This window comes from Phoenix dactylifera, chromosome 7 (assembly GCF_009389715.1).
Source record: "Phoenix dactylifera cultivar Barhee BC4 chromosome 7, palm_55x_up_171113_PBpolish2nd_filt_p, whole genome shotgun sequence".
In the NCBI taxonomy this organism is placed as follows: Eukaryota; Viridiplantae; Streptophyta; class Magnoliopsida; order Arecales; family Arecaceae; genus Phoenix; species Phoenix dactylifera.
In genome coordinates this window covers 13,880,506-13,907,705 of record NC_052398.1, presented here as the reverse complement: position 1 = coordinate 13,907,705, position 27,200 = coordinate 13,880,506, and the positions used below count along the sequence as shown (strand labels likewise).

The following is a 27,200-nucleotide window of genomic DNA, read 5'->3' as shown; positions in this document are numbered from 1 at the left end:
AGCTCGGCACCGAGTCGCATCCCCAGCTTAAAGGTCGCGTGAGTCTTCCGGTGCCTCCTCACCCGTCTCTCAACCCACCACTTCTTGTTCTTGATTTCTCTTCTTAGCAGAAGCATCAGGAGCGATGCTAAGAGACTTTTAGCGATGAAGCTCGTCCGCCGGGACCTGGTCCCCAACGGACCTGGCAGCGTTAAGGTGAATTAATATGTTATTCTCCTTTTCTCTTCGTCAAATCGAATTTTTAGTTAATTGATTATGTTTGGGAAAACGTAATTCTTGGGCATCCAGGTCGTTCCTGAGGAAGATGATGATATGTGGCATGCCTACAATCTGATTTGCGAAGGTGACAGCGTTCAAGCTGTTACGGTTAGGTAGAATCTTGTCTTTTTGTTTATTTGTTTATTTTTTTTTTACTTTTATATTATAGATATTCGACATGGGCAGTGCTCTGATTCTTGGTGGAGAGGATTAGAGTAGTTCGTTATTGTTCTTGAAAAAATTGGGTTTTTCTGATATAATTGGCGATGAATTAGAAGAAAGTAGTTTGTCGTTAAAGCCCTAAGTTTGCTATGATATTTTGATTCCATATCAAATTAATTCGATACAAGAGGCATGTGAAGAGATGTTACTCAGTTTTTTTTTATTATTTCTTATTTTTTTGGAGACTTGATCCTACCTTGTGAGCGAGAATTTGTCGATGAACAACGTGCTGAACATCAGATTTTGTGAAAAAATGTTCTAGGCGCATGACTTATACTGGGCATGGAGAGAAGAATGATCTATCCAGTCTTTTCTACTTCACTTTATGCATGAATTTGATAGGTAATCACGGGCAAAAATTGTTAGCAAGCGCAGGAGACTAAAAACTTTAGGAGCATGAACAGTCTTATGCTTTGTTAAATCATCAGAGGGAGTTTTGAGAGATATACGTGAAATTTAACTCATAAATGTTTTCTTAGGACTTAAGATTCTGAAATTGGCATGCTATCTTTACAATAGGAAGCAGAGTTGCATTAACCTGAGCCCAGATTTGTAACATATGGGCCATTTACAGATGATCGTTGTTGGAGGTTCTAACATTTCCCCTTAGTTTTGATGGGTTACATCGTTTCTTGGACATCGATCCACACCCGAAGGGACAAGCCTCACATCTCTAATACTTATGTTGATGTTTGTTTAAAACTTTAATTAGGATTAACCAAGATGGATATTTTGCATCCAATAATGTTAATCCTTTGATGCTAGTTTAGTCTCAAATTCTCTTAAAGAACAAAACTCAACTCAAAAGCTACAATCCACTCCCCAACAGTCTACATCTAATAAGTGTGATCAGTTGTTTTATCAGCTACTAGGAACTAGGTAGGAGTAATAATGATACCCGAAATTCAGATGACCATTATTATGATCCGTTCATTTCGACAGTGACTAATAACTCTTGTGTAGGACAGCTTACAATACATCATGGTGTTCCAAGCACCATGTCTTATGTTGCTTTAGAGCAAATTTGAGAACATTTCACCTTGAGTCTCTTACAAGGTTAATTTGAAACAGAGGGCTTCATTTATGATCTAATATGAACCTTAACTATCCTGAGATGCCTCATATACTAAACAAGTGACTTATGCGGTCTATTTAGTGGAAAAAATACACCCTATGGTAACCTCAAGCACAAAAATGCATCCTGTAATAACTTGAATCCTAAGCATGTGCGATATTGTCTTAGATAAGAGGATTTGCCAGCACTTGAGTTTGAATTGCCCATGTAACATAAACCTAAAGCTTCTCTTAGAAGTCGAGCCTGATATGGCTAATCCGAGCCATATGTTCTATTTTGTAGAGTGAACTCGACAAAAGAAAGCAGTAGAGAACATATTTAATTGCAGAAATAAAACTGCGTCATAGGAGCACATCTTTAATAAAAGGAAAAAAATTGAAAGTTGTAAAATAGATAAAAGGAATCAGGCACAAGTTATTTATTTCTAGGAATGGAAATTAACTTTTGATTAAAAACTCTAGATTGGACTACTGGCCCAAATATAAAAACAATATATTAACTCTTCATGTCTAGTGCATTCTTCTCTTATTTTACTGGTTAGTATCTATGTCCTTTTATATGGGGTCAATTAGCACAATGTTAGGAAGTGAAAAAAAGAAGAAGCAAGAAAATACAGAGGACAATGTGCAGTGAAACGAAATGGATATTGATAAAAAATATGGAAAGTATATTAAGGAATAGGAATCATGTCTGATGAAAGTTTGTAGTTTGTAGTTTTTGAAAAACTTAAGGATATTCTTGTCACAAATATGCAGTAGATTCTCTATAAGAAGGAAATAAGTTGTGGAAAAACATGTAAAGTAATGGGAAGCAGCATTTTTAGTACCAGACCATACTGATCCATTCTAGGCATACTAACCTATACTGGGTATCTGCACCAAGAACCTGTCTGTACCAACATTGTACAGGTTGGGTATTGATACATTTGTTGAAATTGGTAGTGAAGACCTTGATATGAAGCTTACCAGACAAAAGGATACAGCTCATGACAATTCAAGCAGATTCCTGTAAATATATTTAGTAGATAAAAGTACACTAACCTCAACATACTTCTTAAGTTCAAATCTAACCTTTATTATGTGATCTTACCATGCTAGACATGCAATTGTCTCTCTAAAATCTCTTATAGTTTGGTATGTAACACAATATAGCATGGGACCTAGGAACCTTATGGCCTTAGATTCTACTTGACCTTTCTAGGGGGTTATAGATCAGGAAGGGCTTTTAGGCTTTAGTCTCTGGGAACTCCTACCCTATTTTTTTTTTAGATTTATCACCAAATGGCTTTAATGATCTGAACACTGATGAGTAGAACAGTAGTGCTAACTTTACCATTGTTTAGGGGTTTAAACAATTTTGGAGATGTTTTAAACATTTCTATTGTCATAGATTGGAACTGGCTTAAAAAATGTTGTCTCCTTTATGATGCCTGGCATATGCTTGCTTGTGCCTCCACTGCCATTTCAATGTTGTTTATGGTTCCTATTTGTTTGAATTCTTGCTAATTGGAGAATCCTAAATTCTTCAAAAAAAAACACAACATGGTCATGATTGTCTACATAGAATATAATGGACGAATATTACTTATAGAAAGATAGCTGAAGTTCTGAAGCTTAGACAAACTTTATTGTCTAATGCCTGCTTCTGTAGAGTATTGGATATGCTGTTGTAGATTGTTTACTATTATTTTGATGATCTTGATAACTATAATTACTTTATTAGTGCTCAATATCTATGTGGAATGAATATGCTAAGTTCTTGTTTACATTCATTCATTTGCTCAACTATTGACAGAAAAGTTCTCAAAGAGAAGGCTTCTGGAGGGCGGGATGCTGAACGTGTTAAATTAAAGCTGGAAATTAAAGTTGAGGTGAGATTAATATTATGCCCTTGAATAATTAAACATTACACAAGCAAAACATGACCCACTAGTAATGATATGATTTATTATTTAAAAAATTTAAAATAATGTGCAAACAATTGAGATTAGCTCATGAGAATTGGAGAAAGTGATTTTTGCATATCATAATATAGGAGAATGATAAAGGCTAACTTATAGGTACGCACAATGCACTGTACATATAATAAATAAAAGATAAAGATATTTTAAGAAATGCAGTTGATACTTAAACTTAGGAATTAACTAAAAGGGTTAATTAGATATACTATCATAATTCATAACTCTAAGAATCCTTGTGAAGGGGCATTTTCCTACCCGCTTGGTTAGAGGGTGGGCTGATGTACCTTCTGATTATGCTAATGATCCGGATATCTATAAGAGACATCGCCATTCGATGAGATTCTAGATATTGACATGTATACTGTACTTTAAATATATGTAATTGATTGTATCATTTTATGTTTTGCATGCTATTAATTGATTTTAGGATATTTCATGTTGTTTTTTCTAGTATGCAAATCATTCTAGAAACAGAAATTACACTTAAAAATAACTTTTATGTTTTGTATCACTCTAAAATATCAAAAGGTATCATTTAGAATATATCGGGATTATAGAAACATAAAAAAATATCAAAAAATATCAAATTATACTTCAAAGCTTTGAAAAAATTGAAAAAAAATGATTATCATTAATTCAAACTTAAAAAATATTGAAAAGAATTGGCGTGCCAGTTTGGAACTGACACGCCCTTGTGTATCGTGAGTCGCCGGTATTATACCAAACTAGCCACCAACCGGTATGGGTCTCAGTACTGGTTTGGCAGACCTTGTGCACAACCCTAAACCCAAAAGCATAAACCCTATACACATGCACGCACATGTACCCACATATAAATATATATTGTGGACTGTATTATGTTAAAGTTTATTATATGATATATAGGCTATATATAAAGTTTAATTAAATCCATGATACAAGGGGCCTTTTATTACTTCTCATATGTTACTACCAAAGAATTATTCCATTAATTTAACCTTCCTTAGCAAATCTTGCTTCTTTTATTTCTCTATCTGAACTTAGCAATAACTTCTCCCAACTTCAATCCAGTTTTTCTTTAGGCTGTTTTTTAGTTGCTGAAAGTGAATACTGTATATGCATTCTCTACCAATTTGCCTCTGCCTTGTGACAAATGACCCCATTATTTGAATATGATCTCCATCCATTTATTCTCATTCGATTATACCATCTCTAATATGATCATGCTGGGTTTTAGGTTATGCTGAAGTGACTGCATCACTAATAAAGTTCCTGTTTATATTTTTCATTCTTAGATTAACTTTCTAATTTCTTATGGCCATCTGAACACGTCTTTTCCTTTTTTACATCCCATTATTTTTTTATCTAAAACCATTTCTTGGCAATTAAATATTGGTTCTAATTCATTGCACTACTCAGTCTGTTGATTATGACAAGGAGGGGTCAGTATTGCGTATACGCGGAAAGAATATTTTGGAGAATGAACATGTGAAGGTCAGTTAAGTTCTATAATAAATTAAATGTAGTTGCTGATGTGGCACCATTTAGAAGTAGCACCAGTAACTTTGTTTGTACTAAATGCAGATTGGACAATTTCATACTCTACAGATTGAGCCACATAGGCCTTTTGTCCTAAGGAAGGTAAACTCTCAATCATTAATTTCTCTCTGTCAAATAATCTCATTCAGCAAAAAGATATTACGAAAGATAATGTTCTCCCTGCAACAAAGATAGTATTCTCTTTTTTCTATAGAAAACTCCACTTTTGTTTTCTTTAGTCTATCCACTAAATTGAAATTCACACGAAGAAACCTAAGCTTAATTTGTGGATTTTTCTGACCTTTAACTTGACATTCACATCGATCATTTAGCTATCTGCTTAATGTATTAATGTTAGAACATCTTGCCATTGGAATAAATAAAATATTAATCAGATGCAGTTGTTAATGTTAAATGACAGGATTCATTAATATTTGACAAAAAGATGAGCTGAAACATGTCCAGAGTTTTTTGAATGTCATAATCTTTGGGATCCATACTGTATTTTTTAATTATTATAAACTTAAAGAGTAACTAATGAACTTCTAATGCTTAATTACATAACTGATTGCCATGAAAATGATCCACATATATAATGTTCTTTTGTTGATACTTGATACAAATTAATTTTACACTTCGCACTTATTTATAATTATTCATTATAAAAATACCTTGTATGGAAATACTCTTAACTGCTAAAGTTTTTTCCTTTTGGAGTTAATTTCCAACAGATGTTAGTATGCAGATCCTATATTCATGATCAAGCAACATGAAGGCAAGTGGTAACCAGTCTTGGTCAAAATGGCCTATTATGTTTTGATTCTAACCATTTTTTCAAAGCTGGAGAATGGGCGTTGAAGCTACCAAGCTTCCACCTATACTTTTGCCTGTTCTAACTTCCTCAAACCATTTTACCTCTGATTTGGTATGTAGAATAACCATTGCAACCTAGTCATGATATTCCATATGTTTTTTCTAGAATGATAACATAATTTCCAGCTATGCGTATTCAATGGCATAATTATAATCACATTTCCTTAGCACTGTGGCAAAACATTGATCTTAGGACGAGAATACTTCTAATCACATGATTCACTACATTTATATGCCATGGTTTGATAATTATTTGCCGATCTCCACTCAATCAGCGAACTACACGGTAAACACCATAATGACATTCCTCTTTCGGAGCATGTCATAGATATTCTAGAATATATACTAATTTAGGAGGGTGACCTTCTTGATGAACAAGAATTTGAAATCATCCAAACAAATTGAATAGGCAAGATAAGAAAAACAAACAACAAAACACTCAACCATGCATAGTTACACACTAATTTAGGAGGGCGACCTTCTCGATGAGCAAGACTTTGAAATCACCCGAACAAATTGAGTAGGCAAGATAAGAGAAAAAACAACAAAACACTCAACCATATTTATGTATACAGCAACAGTCACAAAGTCATATTTGGTTCATAGAAATCACATGAAAAACATCATATTCATTCATTAATACCCTAAATTACTTGAGAGTCGATAAATTCTGTAACATACGTGAAGAAACATGGCTGGAATTTGCAGTGATAAATAATATCATAGGTGCACGCCTTGTAAAAGCAGTCAAAGGTGGTAATTTGCGCTTGATTAGGCACCAATCTATGTGCTTGGGTAGCTGCCCTGTTTGACAGCTAGGAAGACATCAGGTGCCTCGGCGTAGGAGTTGCCCAAGCTCCTAAGTGGGACTGCCTACATGGTTGCCTGTGATGACACTGCACGCAACACATAGAAGAGTTTAGGAATGGATTGCTTTCATTCAACTTGTTCTCCGAAGGGTCCAATTCACGGGTTATTTATAGTACTCAACCCTAACACCTTCCTAAAAGGGACCTATTGTACATTTTCATAGTTTTTTTAATTCATGAGATCATTAAAAAGCAATAAATTAAATCTTGACTTCTTTCTTCTTTGTCTACTCTTTTCATGCCTGGTGGAAACTTTGAGTTTGCTTCCTAGTTGCATGAGTTTGAAACATGGAATTCATAAGGTAGCTGTTTGGAAACCCATCAATTACCCCACTGGGATTCATACTAATTACCTCTCTGGCTCGAGTTTACCTTTGCTGGGAGTTTGGCTCCCTTTCATGGAGGATTTGTCAAGTTGACTGTCCATTGTACAATATTCTGAACCTTTTGTGGATCACACATTGATCTATCAATTGGCCTATATGCTTGCTGGTTAAGGGTTTTCTGATGTAGTGCATAACTGTGTATATCAATCTTCATTACCAATTAAATGAAGATGTATTGTGGTAAGGAAATTGTAAAGTTCTTAGAGAGGTCTGTGAACTTCTCATGGGAAAATATACTGATTTTAGCTGTCTTCTGGTCATCCATAACAAAGTGCTGCTGCATCTGAATCTTCACAAGCATCAGTTTTTTCTTAAAACGTCATAATTCAAACCACTTAATTTAAAGATTATAAAGAATGTTAAAATTGTGGTTTTCATAGTATGGTGCTATACTAAACATAATAAGTAATTGAATGTTGACCGGTATAAATATAAACTCTATATGGTGATTTCATTATAGTTTATTTTATTGATGATATTAGGTGAGTATGGTGTGCACCATATTAGTCAGTGACAAAAATTATTAATTGGAAAGGAAAATTGTAATGAGAAAATGGATCCTTTGCTTCCTATGTCTGGTTTCTATGTCTGTCAGATCCTTAAATCTAATCTGCTTATTCTTTTGCTTAGTACTAACCTAGAGAGCAGAAACATGAGTTAATAATGCAACTTTGCATACTCTTTGGCAGTTAAATTCCAGGTGGTTTATAATAACTTTCTGATTTTGTATTTGTTCCTTCTTCACTATTTTCCTTATTGATTCATCGAGTGACTTGAATGTAGAGTATAAGTGCACCAATTGAGAGGAGGAAGAATATTCACATATTTCTAGAAAGAAACTTTCTTTAAATGCAGTCTTCCTATCTGATTGAAGTGAAGTTCCATCTCCAAGCATGTAATATCATTCATGATATTGCCTGAGTTTTTCTAGTTGCGCTAGTCTATTGACACTTGTTAATTTTTACCTGTTTATGCTGTTGTTTGGCACATTCTTTTTTATTTAAGATTACCATTTGGACATTAATATGCAGATTAAGTGCATTTGTTCTTTTTTATCATGCTATACCTGAATTGCATTCCTTAATAAAATTTCAATAAATCCTCTAGGATGTTTGGGATTCGATGGCACGTGATGTTCTCCAACAAGCATGTGGTATGCTGTCTTTTAGTTCAATAAATGCCTCATATATTTATCGGTTTTCTCGTTAGAGCTATTGTTCTTTCTTATGGTTTTCCCTACATTGCTGTAAATAGGAGTATTGGTTGAGGTATACTTGATTGATTTACTGACATAATGTTTCTATAGACTATGTAGCCTCACACTTAATTATTTATTTATGGTTAAAGGTTGTTGGTTACTTCAAAGGTTCGCAACATGGAAGGCGATACCATCCCGAATCATCTGATTTGGAGAGCGGACATGGTCCTCCCCTTGGTTCGAGAAATCCGACGAGGGAGGGGGAGAGGGAGAAAGAAAGAGAGGAAAAAAGAGAGAGAGGGAGATGGACGGAGGGAGATGGAGGGAGGGAGGGCTTTCGAGCCTCCATCTCCTTTGACCTTATGAAAACAAGGGCTCTGCCCTGCAGGCTCCGTCGCCCCTCCGCGGCTCTCCGATGGAGGCCACAGGTCTCCTCCCTCCCTCTCTTCCCCGCGCTCTCTCTCGTTCTCTTTTGCTTTTCCGGCTCTGACGGGGAAGAGCTGGCCGGTTCGTACTGGCCAGTTCCGGTATGAACCGGAACCGTACGGATCCGGTAGGCGACCGGCGAACCTTGATACAATATATATATATACATGCACCCATTTTGGACAAAAACCAGAATTATGCCCTCTTCGAGACATATAGGGTTCATAGGTAATGTGTCAATGAAGTGGGTGCGAATTTATCTATTGTTAGAAGTGGGTGTGTCAATCATACTGCCAAAATAATGTTTGCATGGGAAAGCTTGAAGAAACTTGAGGACACAAAGCTAAAATATGCATCAGTGGAAGTTGACAGAGCTATTCTCTAAAACTATCATAGGATGACAATGTTGCTGGGATAAAGCTACAACATGCAAGGTCTGAACTCTGAAGTTTGCTTTCGGTTTCAGTTCTGTTCAGGACTCAGTTTCAATTTCAGCAGATCTGATCAAAAACAAGGAAAAAAATGAAAACAACGAAGTAGTAGAAAAATATACTATAATTATTGGATACATGGTTTTAATTATTGTAAACATGGTTTTTATGTTATGAGGTGAAAGTACAAGGCATTTAATTTTTTTTGTTAATTATAAAAAAATCATTGGAAATGTTAAAAAAGATGTTATGCATCGATTTAAATTGTAGTATGTTATTTAATTGTTTGAGGACAATCTAACTATTTAAGAGTACACAAAGAAATTTGAGAGTAAAATTTACAGAATACAAACACAAAAGTGCATACAAAGATAAACTTGATATGAAGATCGCCATTATACCAAGTAATGATTACCAACAAATAGCTTATAATCTATGTAAATTTGAAAATGTGCTCACAACATAACTGGTCAAAGGCCAAATCATGTCCCGGAGAATTTCTAGTTTGATCAAGCCCTTTGATGTTAGACTACTGATGACTTTGATCAAAATTGATCAATTGTAGCTAGTTTCCTGTTCTTTTATATTATATACGTTTGAAGTCCTTTTTTGTGGCTTGTTTCTTTTGGGTAGCAAAGCAGAAGCATGTTTACCTTCTAATTAATGTCATGGAACCAAATTTCAGATCCTTCTGCAAGTGCTGATCTGGCTGTCATTCTGATGCAAGAAGGGCTGGCTCACTTGTTTCTCATTGGCAAAAGGTACTTGGTATCATGATATACTTGTCATGAATTAAAAAAAATAATACTTCAATTTTTAATGGTTGTTACTCAATTTGGACATTCTGCAACTAGCCGAAATTTCTGCTTTCTCTATTTAATGGATCATAGCATCATTGAGAATATGAGCGATCATTTTTGAGAAGTTGTAAGACATCATTTATTCCAGTGACATCCAATTGTTCTATGTCAATTTCATATTTTAATCAATAGTTCCTTCTATAGTAGATCACAAACCAAAAGTGTTTGACAACATGTTACATATTGTAAATTGTACTTGTGAAATTTGTATACGGTTCATTCAATTTTGTTTGTTAAAACTATAGCTTTCCTCTTTCATGTTGTGCCAATCATGGTTAGGAATGTATTCTAAATTTGTAACAACCCATGACTTGACTCAAAAAAGCTAGCCGGAAAATATTATTTGGCTTTCTTGGTCCTATATAAGTACCCAGTATTATCCAGTGCGTAACTGATGTGGGACTAAATGCATGTCCTCACGGGTCCTCACATACATTCCTTTGTTTAAGCCTTGGCATCCTTGCCAGGTAAGGGTCAAAATCTATTCAAATTCGATCACAAATACCATTAATCCAATCACAAGGACTACAAATCTAATCACAAACACCACGATTGAGCAACCTCAACGAGTTCATGCTGCAATTTTCTCTAGTTCACATGGGTCATGGGCTGGGTCCTAGTTCTGATACTTTTTATAACAACCTGGGACCTTACCCAAAAAGGCTAGCAGGAAGGACTTATTTGGGTTTCTTGGCCCTGAAGTATCGAAAATCTACTTAGTGCATGGCCAATATGGGAACAAACACATGCCTGTATGGGTCCTCACAGCATTCTCTCTCTTTTAATGTAGCATCCCTGCTGTGACTTTGTGTATCTTGTGGTTTATCTTCCAAGGTAGTCTTGTCGCATCTTATGATGTAGAATACTTGGCAAAAGCCCCGGTATCTGTAACTCAACTTGCAGACTACATAAGATGAGCGTGAGTAAATTGCCGGGCATTTCATCCTTGCAAGTGCACTTTATTCATAGGCGTTTGGGAAGGAATTATGAGAACTATGATGTTTAGTAGATGTATTCAGAAGCCCTGTCCTGCTAGCTGTGAGCTCCATCCATTTACCACTCTTATAGCTTTTTTTTTTTCTCTTTGATCAATATTAATGTGATGGCTCATCTATCTTTTAGTAGGGTTTAAATTTGGCTGATGGGTCCTGACTCCTGACTATTAAGGAAGTCATATTGATATGAATCTGATGGTGAGATTGTTGAGTAGGCCCTTTTAGGTATTTCTTTTCAGAGGATAAAGGGAGGTAGAGCCACCTAAAATTTGTTCCAAATAAGAAAATAATTACAATAGAAGAAGGGAGCACAGAACGAAAGAGAGAGCGAGCAAAAGAAAATGAAGGCAGGGTCTTTAACAAGAAAGGCATATCTACTATTAAGTAGGACCTCAGCAAGCTATGTCTAATAAGACACCAATATTCGGAGAACCCTATCAATGGCTTCTGGCTACATAAGATAGACTAGTCGTTGAATATCCTAATGCTAGCTTGAAGAACTTGACTCTCTGATGAAGATCAATTTAGGAATATTTTGGCGTTTCTTTCATTCCTACATGACCACAGAATTGCTGCACATAGTTGATCAAATGCCGCTCGAAATTCTCTAGGAATATAAGACGATCTCCATCTCATCCAAAGTGATATGAAAGAAATTGGGTAGTGCTGGCTGTTTAGTTTGTCCAGAACCTCAACCCAAATGGCTTTGATAATGCACCTTAGAAAGAGATGGTCATGTGACTCAACAGGTTCACCACAAAGTACACATCCTCCACCTAAGTCTTGTTGGTCTTCCTGTTCAGCTATTCTCTGGTTTTGAGTCGGATCTTGAAGCTTAACCATGGAAAGATTTTGACTTTTAGAGGCACTGTGAGTTTCCATGGAGTTTCTGCAAAGGGACATTGTAAGCCATTGGAGCTTAAGAAGTTGCACAGAAAAGCAGTTGCGTAGTTGTAGGAAACATTGTCCTTCTAGAAAATTGTATTGGAGTTTGTTGATGGCCTATGGTGTTCAGGAAGATCAAGCAGTTTGTTCAATTCCAAAGTATCTTCAAATGGTAGAGGATGACAGACCTGGACTTTCCAAGTAGAGTGTTTCTTTTTTACATTGTGAGGCAGCAGTAACCCATTTCTTCTTGCAGCAATTGTAGAGTTTGGGGAAGAAATAATAAAGGATTAATTCTTCCAGTTAGGTATCTACCCAGAATTTAACAAGGTTTTGAGTACTGGTGTGACAGTGCGGCATCCCATTGTCCCGAGTGTCGGGATAGAACCGGTCAAGAAATGGACTGGTAAGGGACATGACATCCACCGTCCTGAGCGGACGGCACTTGGGGCATCCTGTTCCAAGCAAAAACCAGGATGACCCCATCTCATGGTGTTCAAAACCTTGGAACTTAACATCCAGCCTGTTACCCTGTTTGATACCGGATTCTGTTCTGGAAATGAGTTGAAGCAGAAACGATGTTTTTCCATATAAAAAAGCTTGTTTTTTTCCCCTTCATAGGCTTCCACCTTGCACTTATCTTGATTTTTTTATGGTATGTCAAGAGGATCTGGTTCCTCCAAATTGGCTTTACCAAGTTTCAGATATGTCCACCCCCGCTTAGCCATCAGAGACTGATCCATAAGGCCAAGGCCTTTAATTCCCAGTTGACCATCTACTTTTCTTTTACAAGCTAACTTCCGGTGGACTAGGCAGGCCAGTCCAATGGCTGAAATGCAAAAGTTATACACACCTCTTCATATCTGATTTATGAATTATTTTTCTCTATTAATTTGCATTGAGGCCATACTTTTCGGACTGCAAAATGCAAGTCACTAGTAGAGTTGTACTTTACAATTACACAAACGATTCTGTAACGCAACTTTTCTTAGAAGAGTAGTTAATTAGTTTCTCCTTGCTTTGTGCTAGAGTAAAATTGGGACCTCCTAGTTTGAATGTTGTTATCTGGGTATAATTTATTTAGGTTTTAAGTAGTTGCAATGATTGATTTATGGCAACATTTTACTGAATGCTTCTATGTAGTGCTTTGCCTCCCCCCTACCCCCCCTCCCCTGCGCGGTACCTGTTGGTGAAAAAGTTTATATGAAAAATAATTTGGTTGCTAACGTTTCCAGATTTATGTGTCCATGCGTACATCTTTACATTTGTATGTATGTGTGTCTACTTACAGATTCATAGACATATATGTACATACATCCACACAATGTATACTATATTTTTTAGGCTCTACATAAATGATCTAGAAAAACTGGGGTAATATAGAGTAATTACTTTTTCAATATACTGTTTTCGTGCATTATAAATATTTACTTATAAGGTAATTATTGCCTTCGAACAGTATAACCGCAACTCGCTCTCGCATAGAGACCTCGATTCCAAGGAAGCATGGTCCTGCCATTGCTGGTTACGAATCGGTATGCTAGAACTTGTATTTTCAGTTGTAACCTGAAATTGTATACTTGATACCATTAGAATCACTTATCAAGTAAATTGACTGGTTCATTTATAGGCTTTGAAGAAATTTTTTGAGAATGTTTTACAGGTGAGTTTGGCTGAAAATGCTTTGTTTCCTTTTACAAATTACTTGTCATATATTCTATAATCATGCTCATGCGCACATCTTTTTGAGAACTGACATAAGAGGCATGATTCTTAGGCTTTGCTGAAGCATATTGATTTTAAAGTTGTTCGCTGTGTAGTAATTGCAAGCCCAGGCTTCACAAAGGTTCAGTCCACTAACCTCTAAAGAACAGTTTTGTAACCTTTATTTACAATTACCCTGTTACTTATGGTTTCACAGTCTTAAGGAGAATGCCTGAAAACTTGAGCTGAATTTTATTACCTTTTGCTCTCTGGAAATTCTTCTGTCACTCATAAGAAGTACAAAAGATAAAGTTTTGTAGTTGAGACGAATATGATGATTCTGCATGGTAATAGGATTGATGTCAAAATTGTTCAGACTTATTCTTCTTTCAGGATATTCTCATAGTCTGTAGCTTGTAAAAGAAATGCTTAAGATGATCTTTATTACTTCATGTGCTGTTTGTTTATGTCCCTGCTTCTGGCAACCATTGGACACCGTTAAAAAGCCTGCATATGTAGCAGCCACCTGGGATCTCAGGGACTTCTGTGCAGTGTAAGCCAAATGTGCTAGTTAATGCACTGGAGACCATTTGGTATTCAGAAATTATCAGGAAAATATTATGCCATGCATGATTTTATTGTTTAAACCAAGATATCTTGGTTCCTGTTTCAGATTTGGACAGGAAAACTTTCCATTAGATTTTTTGGCTTATCATTTACTTCTGGAAAAAATGCCATTATTTTGGAGATGGATTTCAATCTTATGCAGGTGAAAATGGAAAAAATTCATTACCTTACCAGGAAATATCTACATAATAAAAAAATTCATTTAACTGTAGTCTTCTGCCATAATTAATTCTGTAAAAACATGTGGAGAGAACTGATGAATTGCTATCCTATCATTTTTTCTTGATCTTAAGCATAATGAGTAAATTGATGGAAAAACGTTGTGATAACTTTAAAACCGAAGGCATATTTAATTTTGTAAGCTTTTCTGCTGAGATGAGATACAAAAATGGTAGTACGGGTACATCTGTGCATGGGATTATGGTCAATCAATTTTGAAAGAGGTAACTGGTCATTGGGAAGCATGGGATGGCCCTATAGCTAAGGAACTTAATCAAAAAATCTTAAAGATTAAGAAACCATATTTTTTGTTTTTATAATTTTTATATTTTCCAGTTCTATCTAAAATTATAATATAACATTTTAAATTGCTCCAATACCACTTGATTTCTCATGCCTGTGACCGAAAATAATGAGCCAGAGATATGGCAACTATGGCATACTTACGGGACATGTCCTGCAAGCACGCAAGGCATCCATTTTTGATGTAGTCCCAGGACTCCATCTTGTACATAGTTTATGTTTTTTGTTGTTTCTGTGTTTTCTATCTAAAGCCATGTTTAGGCTTGAATTTTTAGTTAAGTCATGTACTAGGACTGCCAAGCAAAAAAGGGTCCACCTAGGTGTGATAGAAAGCCTAACCCAACCACAAACCACTACACTTAATTGCTTGAGCTTTGGCCTTTCTTCAATGCCCACGGCCATCACTAATCTCTAGGAACGAAGGATGGGTAAAAGTCTTGGAGATAGAATTGTGCATATTGAATGTATGGAAGAAGGGGGAAGGAAGTTAGAAAAGAGAACAAAAAAAAAAAGTTACTGTTCACATAAACAGTACCCGATCCGAGTTACTGTTCATGGAATAGTAATAGGCGGTAAAATGGAAGATAAGGATAAGTGGGGGAAAGATAAGGGCTATTGGGGAAGTTGTTGGATAAGGATCAGTGGAGAAGTTATAGAAACCGTTTTGGAGGATTTTAGAAAGATTGTTCAACTGTTTTGGCACATATAAAAAGAAGGGATAGTAGCCATTAAAAGAAAGAAAAAAAAGAAAACCTAGAAAGGTGAGTGCCACCGTAGGCAAAGCCCTGAGAAAGGATTACTTGATGATGCATTATTTATAATTTAACTGATCTGTTTAACCTTCTAGCATTTGAACTAAAAGTCTCTGTTAATTGCCATGATGTCTATGATGCTTGATGCCATATTCATGTAAATGCCTTCATTCTCTCCTTTTATAGCTATGGATCAAAAAATTCATTAACTTTTATGTAGTTTATGCTTCATGATTAAAGTAAAGGAGGAAGACACATACAATGTTTGGGCATGAATTATTGTTGGTACTTTTTTAAGGATTTTTGTTGTGATTATTTTTTCTTTCAATATGTCATAGGATCAATTTCGTGATTATTTACTTTTAGAAGCAGAACGACGACAATTAAGATCGATCATTGAGAACAAATCACATCTAATTCTTGCACATTCAACATCCGGTTACAAGTGAGTTCTCTGGCTATGTTTTCGAATAATGATATCTGTAATTTGATTAACATTATACATATAATATTTTGTTTCTGTTGTTCAAGGTAATCCTTGTATTTAAATTATATAATATTGATCTTCTTTCAACATTCCTCAGTGACAATAGTCAATAGCTTGCCTTCTGATCTAATTTTTAGCTTTGATTCATTTTAGCTCGCTGGATGAAGTTCTAGAAGCAATGTTTGAAAGATCTGAATTGAATGTGTCATCATTGCATTTGCTAATTAGAGTCATTCCATCAAAGTGGTCAATTTGTTTACATCATCTGAGGTTATCTCCTGCAACTTCTTAGTGTGTTATATATTAGTAAGTAGCGTTCAAGAGGGCTGCTAAGGATAGGAGGAATGGTTCATTAAGAAGGACAGGAGGAATGGAATACCCATTCAAATGCCTAATGAAAACGTTTAAACTTGGGATGAGTTTGCTCGAACCAGAAGAGAATCAATGTGCCACTATTGCAATTAAAATTATTAGTCATCATGCCAAAGTGTCGAAGTTTGTTTATGTAATGAGAGGCTTCCTGTGCAGTTTTATGTCATTAACTAGTTTATTGGAGAGTCGTTACTCATTAAGGATCGGAGAGATGGGTTGATAAGTACAAAATCATAGTCAAAAGTATTTAAAGGTCATGGTCATTAAAGAATCACTGAAGTAGTATTTCCAGAGTTTAAAGCTTTCTTACTCAGTCATGGTGCTCTCTTCCTCCATTCCTCTTATATTTTCTCATTTTTTTTCATCCATGTTCGCCCTTTAGTTCTAGTTCTTCTTCCTTCTTGGAGAACAAATGAATTTTCACGGACAAACCAAGTAAATAGTGACATTCTTCTATAATGAAACCACATTTATTTTGCCTCGTCTGAATCCCACGTAAGGAATTGAGCTGAAACTATGAATTTGAGTTTTGAGCTGCACATTTCAAATATAGTTTTTAAACCGAATGCACTCAAATCTGTGGAAATACAGATCGTAATTGCTAGCCAATATACACTACTAGACTAGACTAGTGCATTTTGATTGAAATAACAAAGGATGCATAGACTCCTCCACAAGACCACATAATGCACAGATAATGTTAAACACTAGGCTAAATTTGATGTATTTTTCTTAAAAAATACGTTTTAGCAGCCATTGGTTGATTCTTAGGGTCTTCTAAAGTTTTCCAATTCATAAAGGGATCAATGTCAGGTTGAGAGCTGTAGAAGATACTCAAGCTTCATCGAGTCATTCATTCCTTGATATATAAAGCCAATACCAATGTATGCGAGAAGCTTGGTGATCTAAATAAAATTCTTGGGTCTTAACCGATCATTCTTTAGGTGGCCATTAGTCTTGGTCAGTCACTTAGCTGTCCTCCTTAAGTTTTTGACGTGTTGGTATCCGTATATATATATATATATTATATGGTCTATCCACTTAGCAGGGTCTTTGATGGAACCCCATCATTCAAGCTCCTGACTTGTCCAAATGTCACATGCCATTTTTGTGAAAATACCTTAAAAAATTAAGTATACTAATATTTCATATCTTCATAAATTAGGCCTAAACCATGTCCAAGTACATGCGAGTCTCATATTTTATCCGTGGGAAATCCTTTTAACAATGAAGGGAAGATTTCAAAACTTGCTACTTATGATACATGTGTATCTCACTTATGTACACTGTGATTCAAGGTTCACCAAACCGGTACTAGCCTACTAGGGCTCTACTGGTCGACAACTAGCATGGCATGGTATGGGTTTGTAGCGTAACATGGAGGGGCATTTCAGACTTTTTTAGTTTCAAATTTTGAACTAAAGTTGATAGACCATTTGCCGAGTTTACTAAAGAAAAGTTGGTATATAGTTTGCCGACTTCAATTCAGAATTCAAAAATAAAAAAAAGATTTCGAAACCCTTTCTCCCTTGTTTCGAAACAAAAACGGCAGGAGAGAGAGGAGGAGAGGGAGTAGGAGAGAGAGGAGGAGAGGGAGTAGGAGGAGAGGGAGAGGAAGGGAGTAAGAGAGAGGAAGGAGGAGAGGGGGGAGAGAGAGGGAGAGAGAGAGAGAAGAAACTCTTTGGAGAGCTTCGAAGGGGGATGGAGGCCAGCAATGAAGACTGAGAGAGAGGGAGAGAGAGAGAAACTTACTTCTGATTGCCATTGGGTTTCGAAGGGGGATAAAGGGTTTGAAAGCAGGATGGAGTGTTTTGAAGGGGCCTTCGGCATTTCTCTGGTTTTCCAACATGGTGAACAAAGTGATGGAGCCTTCGGCCGACTGTTTCAAAGCGAATATTACACGTGAAAAGAGTTTTGAAGGGAATAGAGCCGACCAACCTTATATCCTATTTTGAACTGGTGAACTGTGCCAGTAACCAATCGGCCCAATTCGGAACGCCCCGAACCGGCTGGTTCGCATGGTTCGTTAATCCTTGCTGTGATTACTCAAAACTATTAAGGGGTATTTTGTGTCAAAACCAATCAAGACCTACTAGTCTTGTAGAACCATTAAAGGTCAATCTTTCCTCTTGAGTTGAATTCAAATTGACCTAATTTGGGAGTGACACGAATCTCTTGCTCAAACCTTATCAAACTTGATACAATCACAAACTTGGGCCAAATTTAGGTAGATCATGGTTTTTTGCTATACAAACTTGTATTGCTTGGTACCGGCTGTCATACTTTATCTATAAGGTACCGGGGTTTGATATGACATGAGGGCCAAACTGGCTTATACTGGGTGGAACCAACTATTTCCACTTGGTCTCATATCGTGCTGATTTGTATTGCCCGGTTTTGGTCAATACTATTGCTGGGTGGGAGAAAAGGGTCTCTTGACCATGTGTCGGTATGAGGTGGGTATCATATCGCATCCTGACCTTGTGTCGGTATGAGGGTGTATCATATCATATCTCGATCTTGTGTCGGTGTGAGGGATGTATAGTATCGTATTGGTAAGGTACCAATATGGTACCTAGTACTAGTACAATGGACTTTGAGCCAGATTGTCTTAGGATAATTATATAAGAGGGTTCAAGCATGAACTTTTTTCATAATTGAGTCCCAATAAGGCTCTTGTTTTGAACTAATCATGATTTCTATTTGAACATGTGTTTGATTAAGTTAGCTTCAAGAATGAATCCAATCTTGTTGGGCACCTCATTGACATGATTGGGTTTATGCAGGGACCTAATGTCTGATTACAACAGAGATGGTTTTCGTGTTGAGCCTTTGATTGCATACCATAAGTTAATTGCATATGTACCCATCAGTTCTTTCCCATTGTCAATTTTTTTGGTACAAACAATGTCAAATTACAATATTGCCTTTTATGATAATATTTTTAAAGTTTGAAGTATTAATATATTTATAAACTATACTGAATGTTTCAAGAATTAAAACATACAACTACTTCAATGCCCATATATCAGGGACATTTCAGTCATTTTATGCTGATCTTCAAATAGTCCAGGTAGAACACTAGGTCACACAGAACAAAAGGACAATGCAATAACCCTAGATAGAGCAGAGTTCATCCACTTTTATTCATTTATGCATTTCTGTGAACATGTTGTAGCCAATGGTTTTGTAATCATTGATGGTACATATTTATTTATTGTTACATTGTATCTTAGATGGGTTGTTAATTTTCAGCCTGCTTAGTTGGAGTTTGCTTGCTAATTATGAGCGCAATTAGTCACAGTTCTGGCAAGGAGGCTAAGAAACAGTGTCCACATCTACCTTCTATTTCAGATAAAGTGAAGCTTCCTTAAGAGTTTAGCCTCTCTTTTGTGGGGATGCACACACTTCCTGTTTAAGTACTATGCCGCTCTTGGCTCCTCATGTACTGCAATCGCCTTTCAAAAACACTGAAATTTATATAGGCCAATATTGCTTATCTTTTCTTTTATTTTTCATCACAAACCAGTATATAAATGTAAGGAAGAAGTAAATTTGACCCTTCTTATTTGAAAGAACCTGTATGAACCTAAATGATTTTCTCCTGAACAAGCAGGAGCTAAAACATGTTATAGTCATTTGAAGATCTTGTACTATCTCATGGTCAAAGGTTTAAAATATTTTCATTCTAGATGAAGCAGTAAATCATGTTTCTTACTTGTCACATCTAAAAGTTTATTAACACTTGGCACCAGGATACCTTCTTGAATTGATATAATAAATATTTATTTTAGTTGAGTCAATTGTTGTCTTAATGCATGGAAGATGACACCCGAGGTTTCCAAACCACCTAAGCATTGGCGCCCTTAAAGGTTTGCACAAAATGCCCCGCGATTAGGTTCGCATGGAATAAAAGTCGTTAAAAATTAATAAATTGTTAATACTTTTATATATAGAATCATCAATAGCCTACATGATCCAATAACCATATGTACATATATTTCATTCATAAATGACACATCAGAGAACATCATATTATCAAATAGTTAGGTCATGATTTATTTAAATGATGCAGCAATGAAATGTTTACTACATCACTTTTACTATGTGATAAAATTTTTTATCCAGTGATCTCGAGTATCTAAAACTTTCTACAAATGTAGCATGATCTAGCACCATTTAGTATCTATAGGAACGTATTATGAATGCATTCCATGTTTCTCTCTTTACGTACATACTTAAAAGGAGAATTAGTTGAAAGTATAATGCGTTAAATAAACTGAGAAACAAGGTGCCAGCATAAGACAGTGGCAGCCCCTCGGCAGCCAGGCATTTGCCTGGGGTCATTTGTACAGCTGCATTGTGTAAAAGCCTGAAGATCACCATGGCAGTTGGGTTCTCCAGGCATGTAGGTGACTGCTTTTTACAGCCTTGATCACTGTGCTTACAGTACTGACCTGTACTGGCTGGCATGGTACTGGTACAGTATGAGGGCTTGGTACACCCCTATACTAACACATGGTACAACTGCTATCTCGACTCCAACAACAACGTACCAGGAATTTCTATTGCGACCTACCAATAGACCTGGCTTGTATCGGTAAGTTAGTAGTATGGGGCTCCATACCAAGACAAAGAACCATGGATGGCACTTATTCATATTAGCATCACAAGAAGATTAATTTACAAAGACATGACTGATGTATGTGAAATATGCATCAAATCTATCGCTTACCAATCACTTAATAAATAAGAAAGTATATTTAACATAATCAAGGGTGCTGTATGCATCTTTTTCATGCTGGTCTATGCCATCTTGGCCTATAACAGCATGCATCATTTTGACATGCATTATACAGGTTTGGAAAAAAATGACAGATAGAATCTTGATGGAAATTTGAAATTCTCATTTATTAATATATTATAGATAGGTAGTAACAAGATGGAATAAGTAATTCATAGTTCTGTTAGATATTTTGTAGATTCCCCTTGGAAATCTTTTTTTTGTAGGAGATCTTGGTTTTGTGATATCATATTTGAGGGAGCACAGATACTTCATTGTTGATTCCTATTCTCATGTATGTGTATTTGGAAATGGTTGCTTGGTTTGTTTGTTCATCTGTTTCCTTTCTCCTCCTGGACCATTTGGGTGGAAGATATTTTATGGGTGCCTTGGAATGTATAATAGCGTAGTTCCACATTTATACTGTCCTTTTAAACTGTTTTACTTTAACAGTCTAAAAGAGTACTTTTTACCATTTTCCATACTTACCGCTCATTATTCTTGAGTATAGGCATAGTTTGAAGGAGGTCTTGGATGCCCCGAGTGTCATGACCTTGATCAAAGACACAAAAGCAGCACAAGAAGTAATCTGATCTCCTAAGACTGCTATAGTGCTATACGTGTTCTGTGTTACTTTTCTTTTGACCTATTTAATTCTATGTGACTTATCTATATTAACTAATGTTGCCATGTAGTCTATCATGTTTTAGTTCCAACACCTTTTTCCTTTGTGCCTTTTCCTTTCAGGTCCGAGCCTTGAAGGATTTCTTCAATATGCTTTCAAATGTAAGTTTCTATACTTAATGTAATTACTAGTTTCAAAATTAAATTCTTGATTTATGCATGTAATTAAAGTACAATTGCATATAAATATAGAATACAGCAACCAAGACTTTATTGAGTGCTAAATAATTTTGATCTTGAAGCACACCATGCGTCTCTTCTAAGCTAGTATATGTCCTTTTTGGAGGACTAAGAGGATCATGCAAAGAGAAATGGAGTATACAAGTAGCCATCTTGCCTTTAATGATGATTGACACACTGCACGTATCTTTTCAGTTCACTTCTAACTCTATCTAGCCAAATTGACTTGCTTTATACTCCAATTTGTTATCTTACTGTTCTTTCTGCTCAAGTCTCGAAAGCTAGAACCTGCTGATTATGTGGTAAATTACAGCTGTTCAAATATACCTAGAATATATTGCATGTACTATGTCATAAATATGTAAACAGGTCACTATGTTCTAAATGCTATTTCTTTTATGATAAATTTGCGTACGGTATTTTTAAAATTTCTTCTGATTCATTCAATCTAGACCTATTTTCTGAAATCTGATGTCAAAATAATTGGGTATTTTTAGGATACTGCTCGTGCTTGTTATGGGCCTAAGCATGTTGAGGTTGCACATGAGCGCATGGCTGTCCAAACTCTTTTGATCACGGATAGTCTTTTTAAGTAAGCATTTATTATATTTTTGCTAAGTGAATCTTCATCTATAATATTATTGACTTTTGGATCTATTTTACATGTTCCCTTACAATTGTAGAGTTAAACTGTACTTTAGAAATGTGGGGTTTTGTAAACTTTTTCAAGCTTCAGTCTGCCTAAATTATTGAGCGCTGATTGAATGCTATACATTTAGTATACTATTCAAAATCAAATGAAGAATATTAAATTTTATAGGCTTTTCTAATGAAAGAAATTAGGCCACTGCATTATGACATTTTTACTATCATTTTCTCCCTTATGTTTTCTATTTAATGGTGGCAAGGGATCAGGTTGCATTGGCTTTGGGTCGGAGCAAATTCAGGTTGAGTCAAAAAACCTTTCAACCCATACCAAACCAATTTATTATCAGGTTGTGAAGAATAAACCCATGCCCAACCCAATCTTTATATGGACCTAAACCAACCAGCCTATCCTCTTTTTTTTCTGTTTGTGGACCTATAACTAAGAAAATAAACACAAACTAGGGCTAGAAAGAGGGAATCTAGGGTTAAGCATCTAGAAAAAGTGTTGTAAGAGAGATTGGATTTGACAACCTGATCCCTCTAGATTCCAACTCCTAACCTTATTTGAAAGTCATGGAAGAAAGACGAGTAAACCTATGGTCAAGTTGGGGCTCTTATTTGGTTTTACTACATTGTAAACAGTTCTTTAGCTTCCCCTTTTCTGCTATGTGAAAGAAGGGCCATTCTCCTACAAACCAATGTAAACTCAACAATTTATTTTCTCTGTAGAACTTAAGATTAGACCATTGGAGAATCCAAGCTTGACCATGGCTGCCCCCCCAGCCCCCCCTCTCTTTCTCACACGACACCATTTTCTTTTGTAGTGAAGCTGAAACCACATATTTTTGTCATAATGCTATCCTAGAGACCGTAGTTAATCTTAATAATCATCTTATTTTGCATGCAGTTCATTGTTTTTTATAGTGCTAATGGTGTTATTCAAGGTCCGCCGTGCCGGTCCGGATCGGCGTACCGGTGGCCGGCCGGACCGGTACGGTACCGGTCCGGACCGGTACCGTACCGGTCCGGACCACTTTCTTTCCCATCAAAAAAAAAAAAAAAACCCACAGCGAGGCGCTGTGGTCCCCCCCCCCCAAAAAAAAACACCGTACCCGGTTCGCACCGGTACGAGGCCGGTACCAAGCGGTACCGGCCGGTACCGACCGGTACGGTCTCCGTACCGGCCGGTTCACAGAAGAAAACCGGAAATACCGGTTTTCATCCCTGTCCGGTACCGGTCAGGGACCGGACCGGTACGTACCGGCCCGTACCGGCCGGTACGGGCCGGTACGGCATTCCTTGGTGTTATTAATACCATAAGGCGGCTTATGAATTAACATTGTAAAGTCATTAGAGTATCATCTTAACAAATTAATAGATCCTAGTTTTAAAAAATTAAATAGAAAATTATTTGATCCTATCCTTGATTTTCAATAACTATATTTTGAGGGTTTCGTCATTTTTTTTTTTGGAGAGAAGTGGGATTTGATATTACTAAAGTGAAAAGTTTTCAGTAAATTAATAATAAATTATAAGAGTTAGCTTGGCTTGCTTTTGAGAGTATTTGCTATCACGTACTTCTAAATTTTTACGATTGGATTTCCTATTAGGATTCATGCAGTGATAAAAACACCCAAACTTCATGTTCTTCCCTCAATATTTGATCTCTTTGTTTCCCACACTGTGGCCCAAATCCCATTTAATGGTTAGCCCCCTCCACCCCCTCCCCAATTCCCTTTCCCCCGATTGACAATTGTGAGCACCATTATGTCATGGTCAAAAGGCAACAATAGTAAGAAGTTGGATAAATATGGTTGTGGAAGGGTCCTAGGGAGAGAAGACAATAGGATTTGGGACCAGTGGTGAGGGGAGACATAAGGAAAGGGATGGGTTGAAGGTTGCTTTAGTGAGTAGTGAGAGAGGGTAATGGCAAAGCAGCAGCCATTGACTGGTGAACTGCAGGATAAGATAAAATGACAATGATTGTGGGAAGAACATGGGGTGGAGGGGGAAGCAAAACCTTGGCTATGTTATTTGGACATTCCATCTTTAAATTGTTTGGAAGTGTCAACATTTTTGGACTCTTAGACATGTGACACAACATGAAACAGCTGGATACTCTACTTTGAAGTGCCTTGATAACTTCAGGAAAAGTGCCCGACACTTGGCACTTTTTTTGAAGTGTCATGTAGGACATTCTTAGTTTTAAGTGCTGGATACTTTTAAGTGAAGTATCCTCATGGATACTTTAAGCAAAGTGTCCTTGTATTTGAATATCATTATATTCAAATAGAAATACATCATGGTTGGTTATCAATTTAAGTATCTCATCATAAGTAACATTAAATAAATTTAGTGAATAAACTGTTCGGACTTACAACCCAAAAGCTTAGGTTGTTGGGAGGATTGGCCTAGGCTAATAAATTCATGTGGCACTCCTTTTATTAGTCAATATGTAATTATGACAATCTCCCCCTCCCAATCTTGTGACGCCCTCATCACGATTGGCTCTTCCCTGAGAAAGAGGGGTCCCACCCATGGCTTCGGTCTTACTTGACCCTACCGGTTCCTTCTTGACCCTATCAGGTCCTCTTTGACCCTGGTATATCTCAGTGAGAGGTCCACATGATGAATAAAGGTTGTGACGCACAATGGGTCTGGCTTTGATATCATTTGTCATGTATTCACAGTCCGAAAGCTTAATTCTAGGTATTTCTTTTTCACATGTGTGCATGTGTGTGTGTAATGTATCTCAAGACATCTTAAACCTAGTTAATAAATTTAAAAAACCTGTAAAGTCACGGTTTGACTTTGAATTCACTTGTTATATAGCATTTATAATTCTAAGTTTCTCTTTTTTTCAAATGAGCATCAAATTGCACAAAGCCACCTCTTTGTATATACATGCATGCATGCATGCCATATCCCGGTGCCTAGGATTTTGGAGGATGCTGTTTCTGAACTTGAGGGCATAGAGTTATGCATAAGTGCATGGGGGGCCAAGGTGTAAATGTAAAATAGCAATGGAAATCAAAGGGCAGGAATAAAACTTTCAGTCAACAGGGATTAAACATCAAACATCAGTCAATCTACGGGATAGACCTCAATGTTCCCGAGAATTTGTAACAAAAACAAATGTTGAATCAGCTTGGTATTTGTGAAGAAACGAAATAATTCTTATCCTTTATTTAGTAAAAAATGAGGATCATACAGGGGTTAATTTAGATAATTGGCATGCATTGTGTTAGACTGTGGCAATGCATTATACTTTATCTGGAACTAAAAAAGGCTAATGGAGTTTTGTCTCACTAGTTTCCAGCAATAATGCAAGTTAAACTAAGCATCTATAGTTGCAAGCTTTTGTTGATAATATGGATTACAACTAGTGGGTTTTTCTTAATTTCGGCAGTTATAAATTTCTGATCTTGAAGACTTCCATGGCATTTTTTTCTTATATTATTTAATCATTTATTGTATGTGGTACTTCATTGCTCACAAGTTCACGTTTCTTGTCTATATGGAGTAAATTATTTGTTTTATTTCCAGAAATTCTGACATATCAACAAGGCAAAAGTACATTAAATTGGTCGAGTCAGTCAAGGATTCTGGTGGTGCTGTTCACATATTTTCTTCAATGCATGTATCTGGAGAACGTGAGTATAATTTTCCTGCTTCTCCCTTTTTCCTGACTGTTGTTTCTTCACGATATTCTGCAACCTCCAGTGCAACCTCCAGGGCACAAATAGTTCTGTGAGAAAAGTTATGTATTTTCATTCAGCACTATACTTTGAGAAGGATCAATTAGGATCCAATGAGCTTTAATGGAATCTATAGTGCGAACAGGGGTGTTCTGCAGTTTATATAGATTGTTATAAGGAAGCACAATTCCTTCAAATTTAATTTCTAAATTTGTGATCAAACAGAACTGGCGCAGCTGACTGGAATTGCTGCTATACTTCGCTTTCCATTACCGGATTTGGAAGACATTGAGATGTGATGGATGTCAGCATTGATTTTATTTGCTTCAGAGATGCATGTCACATTCTTGCTCCCACCAAACTCTATACTCAGTTCAAAGTCTTCCCAGCAATCAGCATCTGGCACATTGCTATAGAATGAAAATAACTTTTATAGATGGGTCATCAGTGTTTCTCTTCAACTCTGAAAAAGCGGGGAGCAGTGTAAAGAAAGCAATCCATGCTATTCTGCTTGTGAACTTACTCTGAGGCTAAATCAGAAAATGCATACTTCATGCTAACAGCTAGAGAAGAACTATGGTGCCACCTTTGTGGAATTTTTTTTTATTGAAGATTCATGTTAACTGATCTGTTGAGTGGTTGCGTGACTTCCTATATTTACATTTTCAGCTTCTTGAAGGAGAATTCTGCACTTGGTTCAATTTCTTTGCAGTAAGCTTTGTTAGGGTTTCAACATGCACTTAAAGCTTTCGAAATGCATTGAAGGAAGGTAAAGGTGCATTTGCAT

General features: G+C 36.4%; 1 protein-coding gene across 2 annotated transcripts; it reads left to right on the top strand.

The window, feature by feature from the left end:
* The first annotated feature begins 37 nt into the window (after positions 1-37).
* LOC103715199 (protein PELOTA 1) lies at positions 38-27,200 on the top strand. Of its 2 annotated transcripts, XM_008802752.4 has the most exons (16): positions 38-195; positions 289-371; positions 3,350-3,425; positions 4,914-4,988; positions 5,079-5,135; positions 8,269-8,314; positions 9,902-9,977; positions 13,416-13,491; positions 13,587-13,619; positions 13,734-13,802; positions 15,900-16,006; positions 21,715-21,787; positions 21,951-21,989; positions 22,565-22,659; positions 26,262-26,368; positions 26,639-27,200. In XM_008802752.4, the coding sequence occupies exons 1-16, from the start codon at positions 145-147 to the stop codon at positions 26,710-26,712; spliced, it is 1,137 nt and encodes a 378-aa protein (XP_008800974.1). In that variant the 5' UTR covers positions 38-144; the 3' UTR covers positions 26,713-27,200. The 2 variants fall into 2 exon arrangements, with proteins under 2 accessions (XP_008800974.1, XP_008800975.1); XM_008802753.4 differs by lacking the exon at positions 13,734-13,802.

Coding starts and splice junctions, on each gene's coding strand:
- LOC103715199 (XM_008802752.4), top strand. CDS start 145: ATGAAGCTCGTCCGCCGGGACCTGGTCCCCAACGGACCTGGCAGCGTT. Junction 8,315..9,901: donor TGTTCTCCAACAAGCATGTG/GTATGCTGTCTT, acceptor ACCAAATTTCAG/ATCCTTCTGCAAGTGCTGAT. Junction 13,803..15,899: donor CAAGCCCAGGCTTCACAAAG/GTTCAGTCCACT, acceptor AATATGTCATAG/GATCAATTTCGTGATTATTT.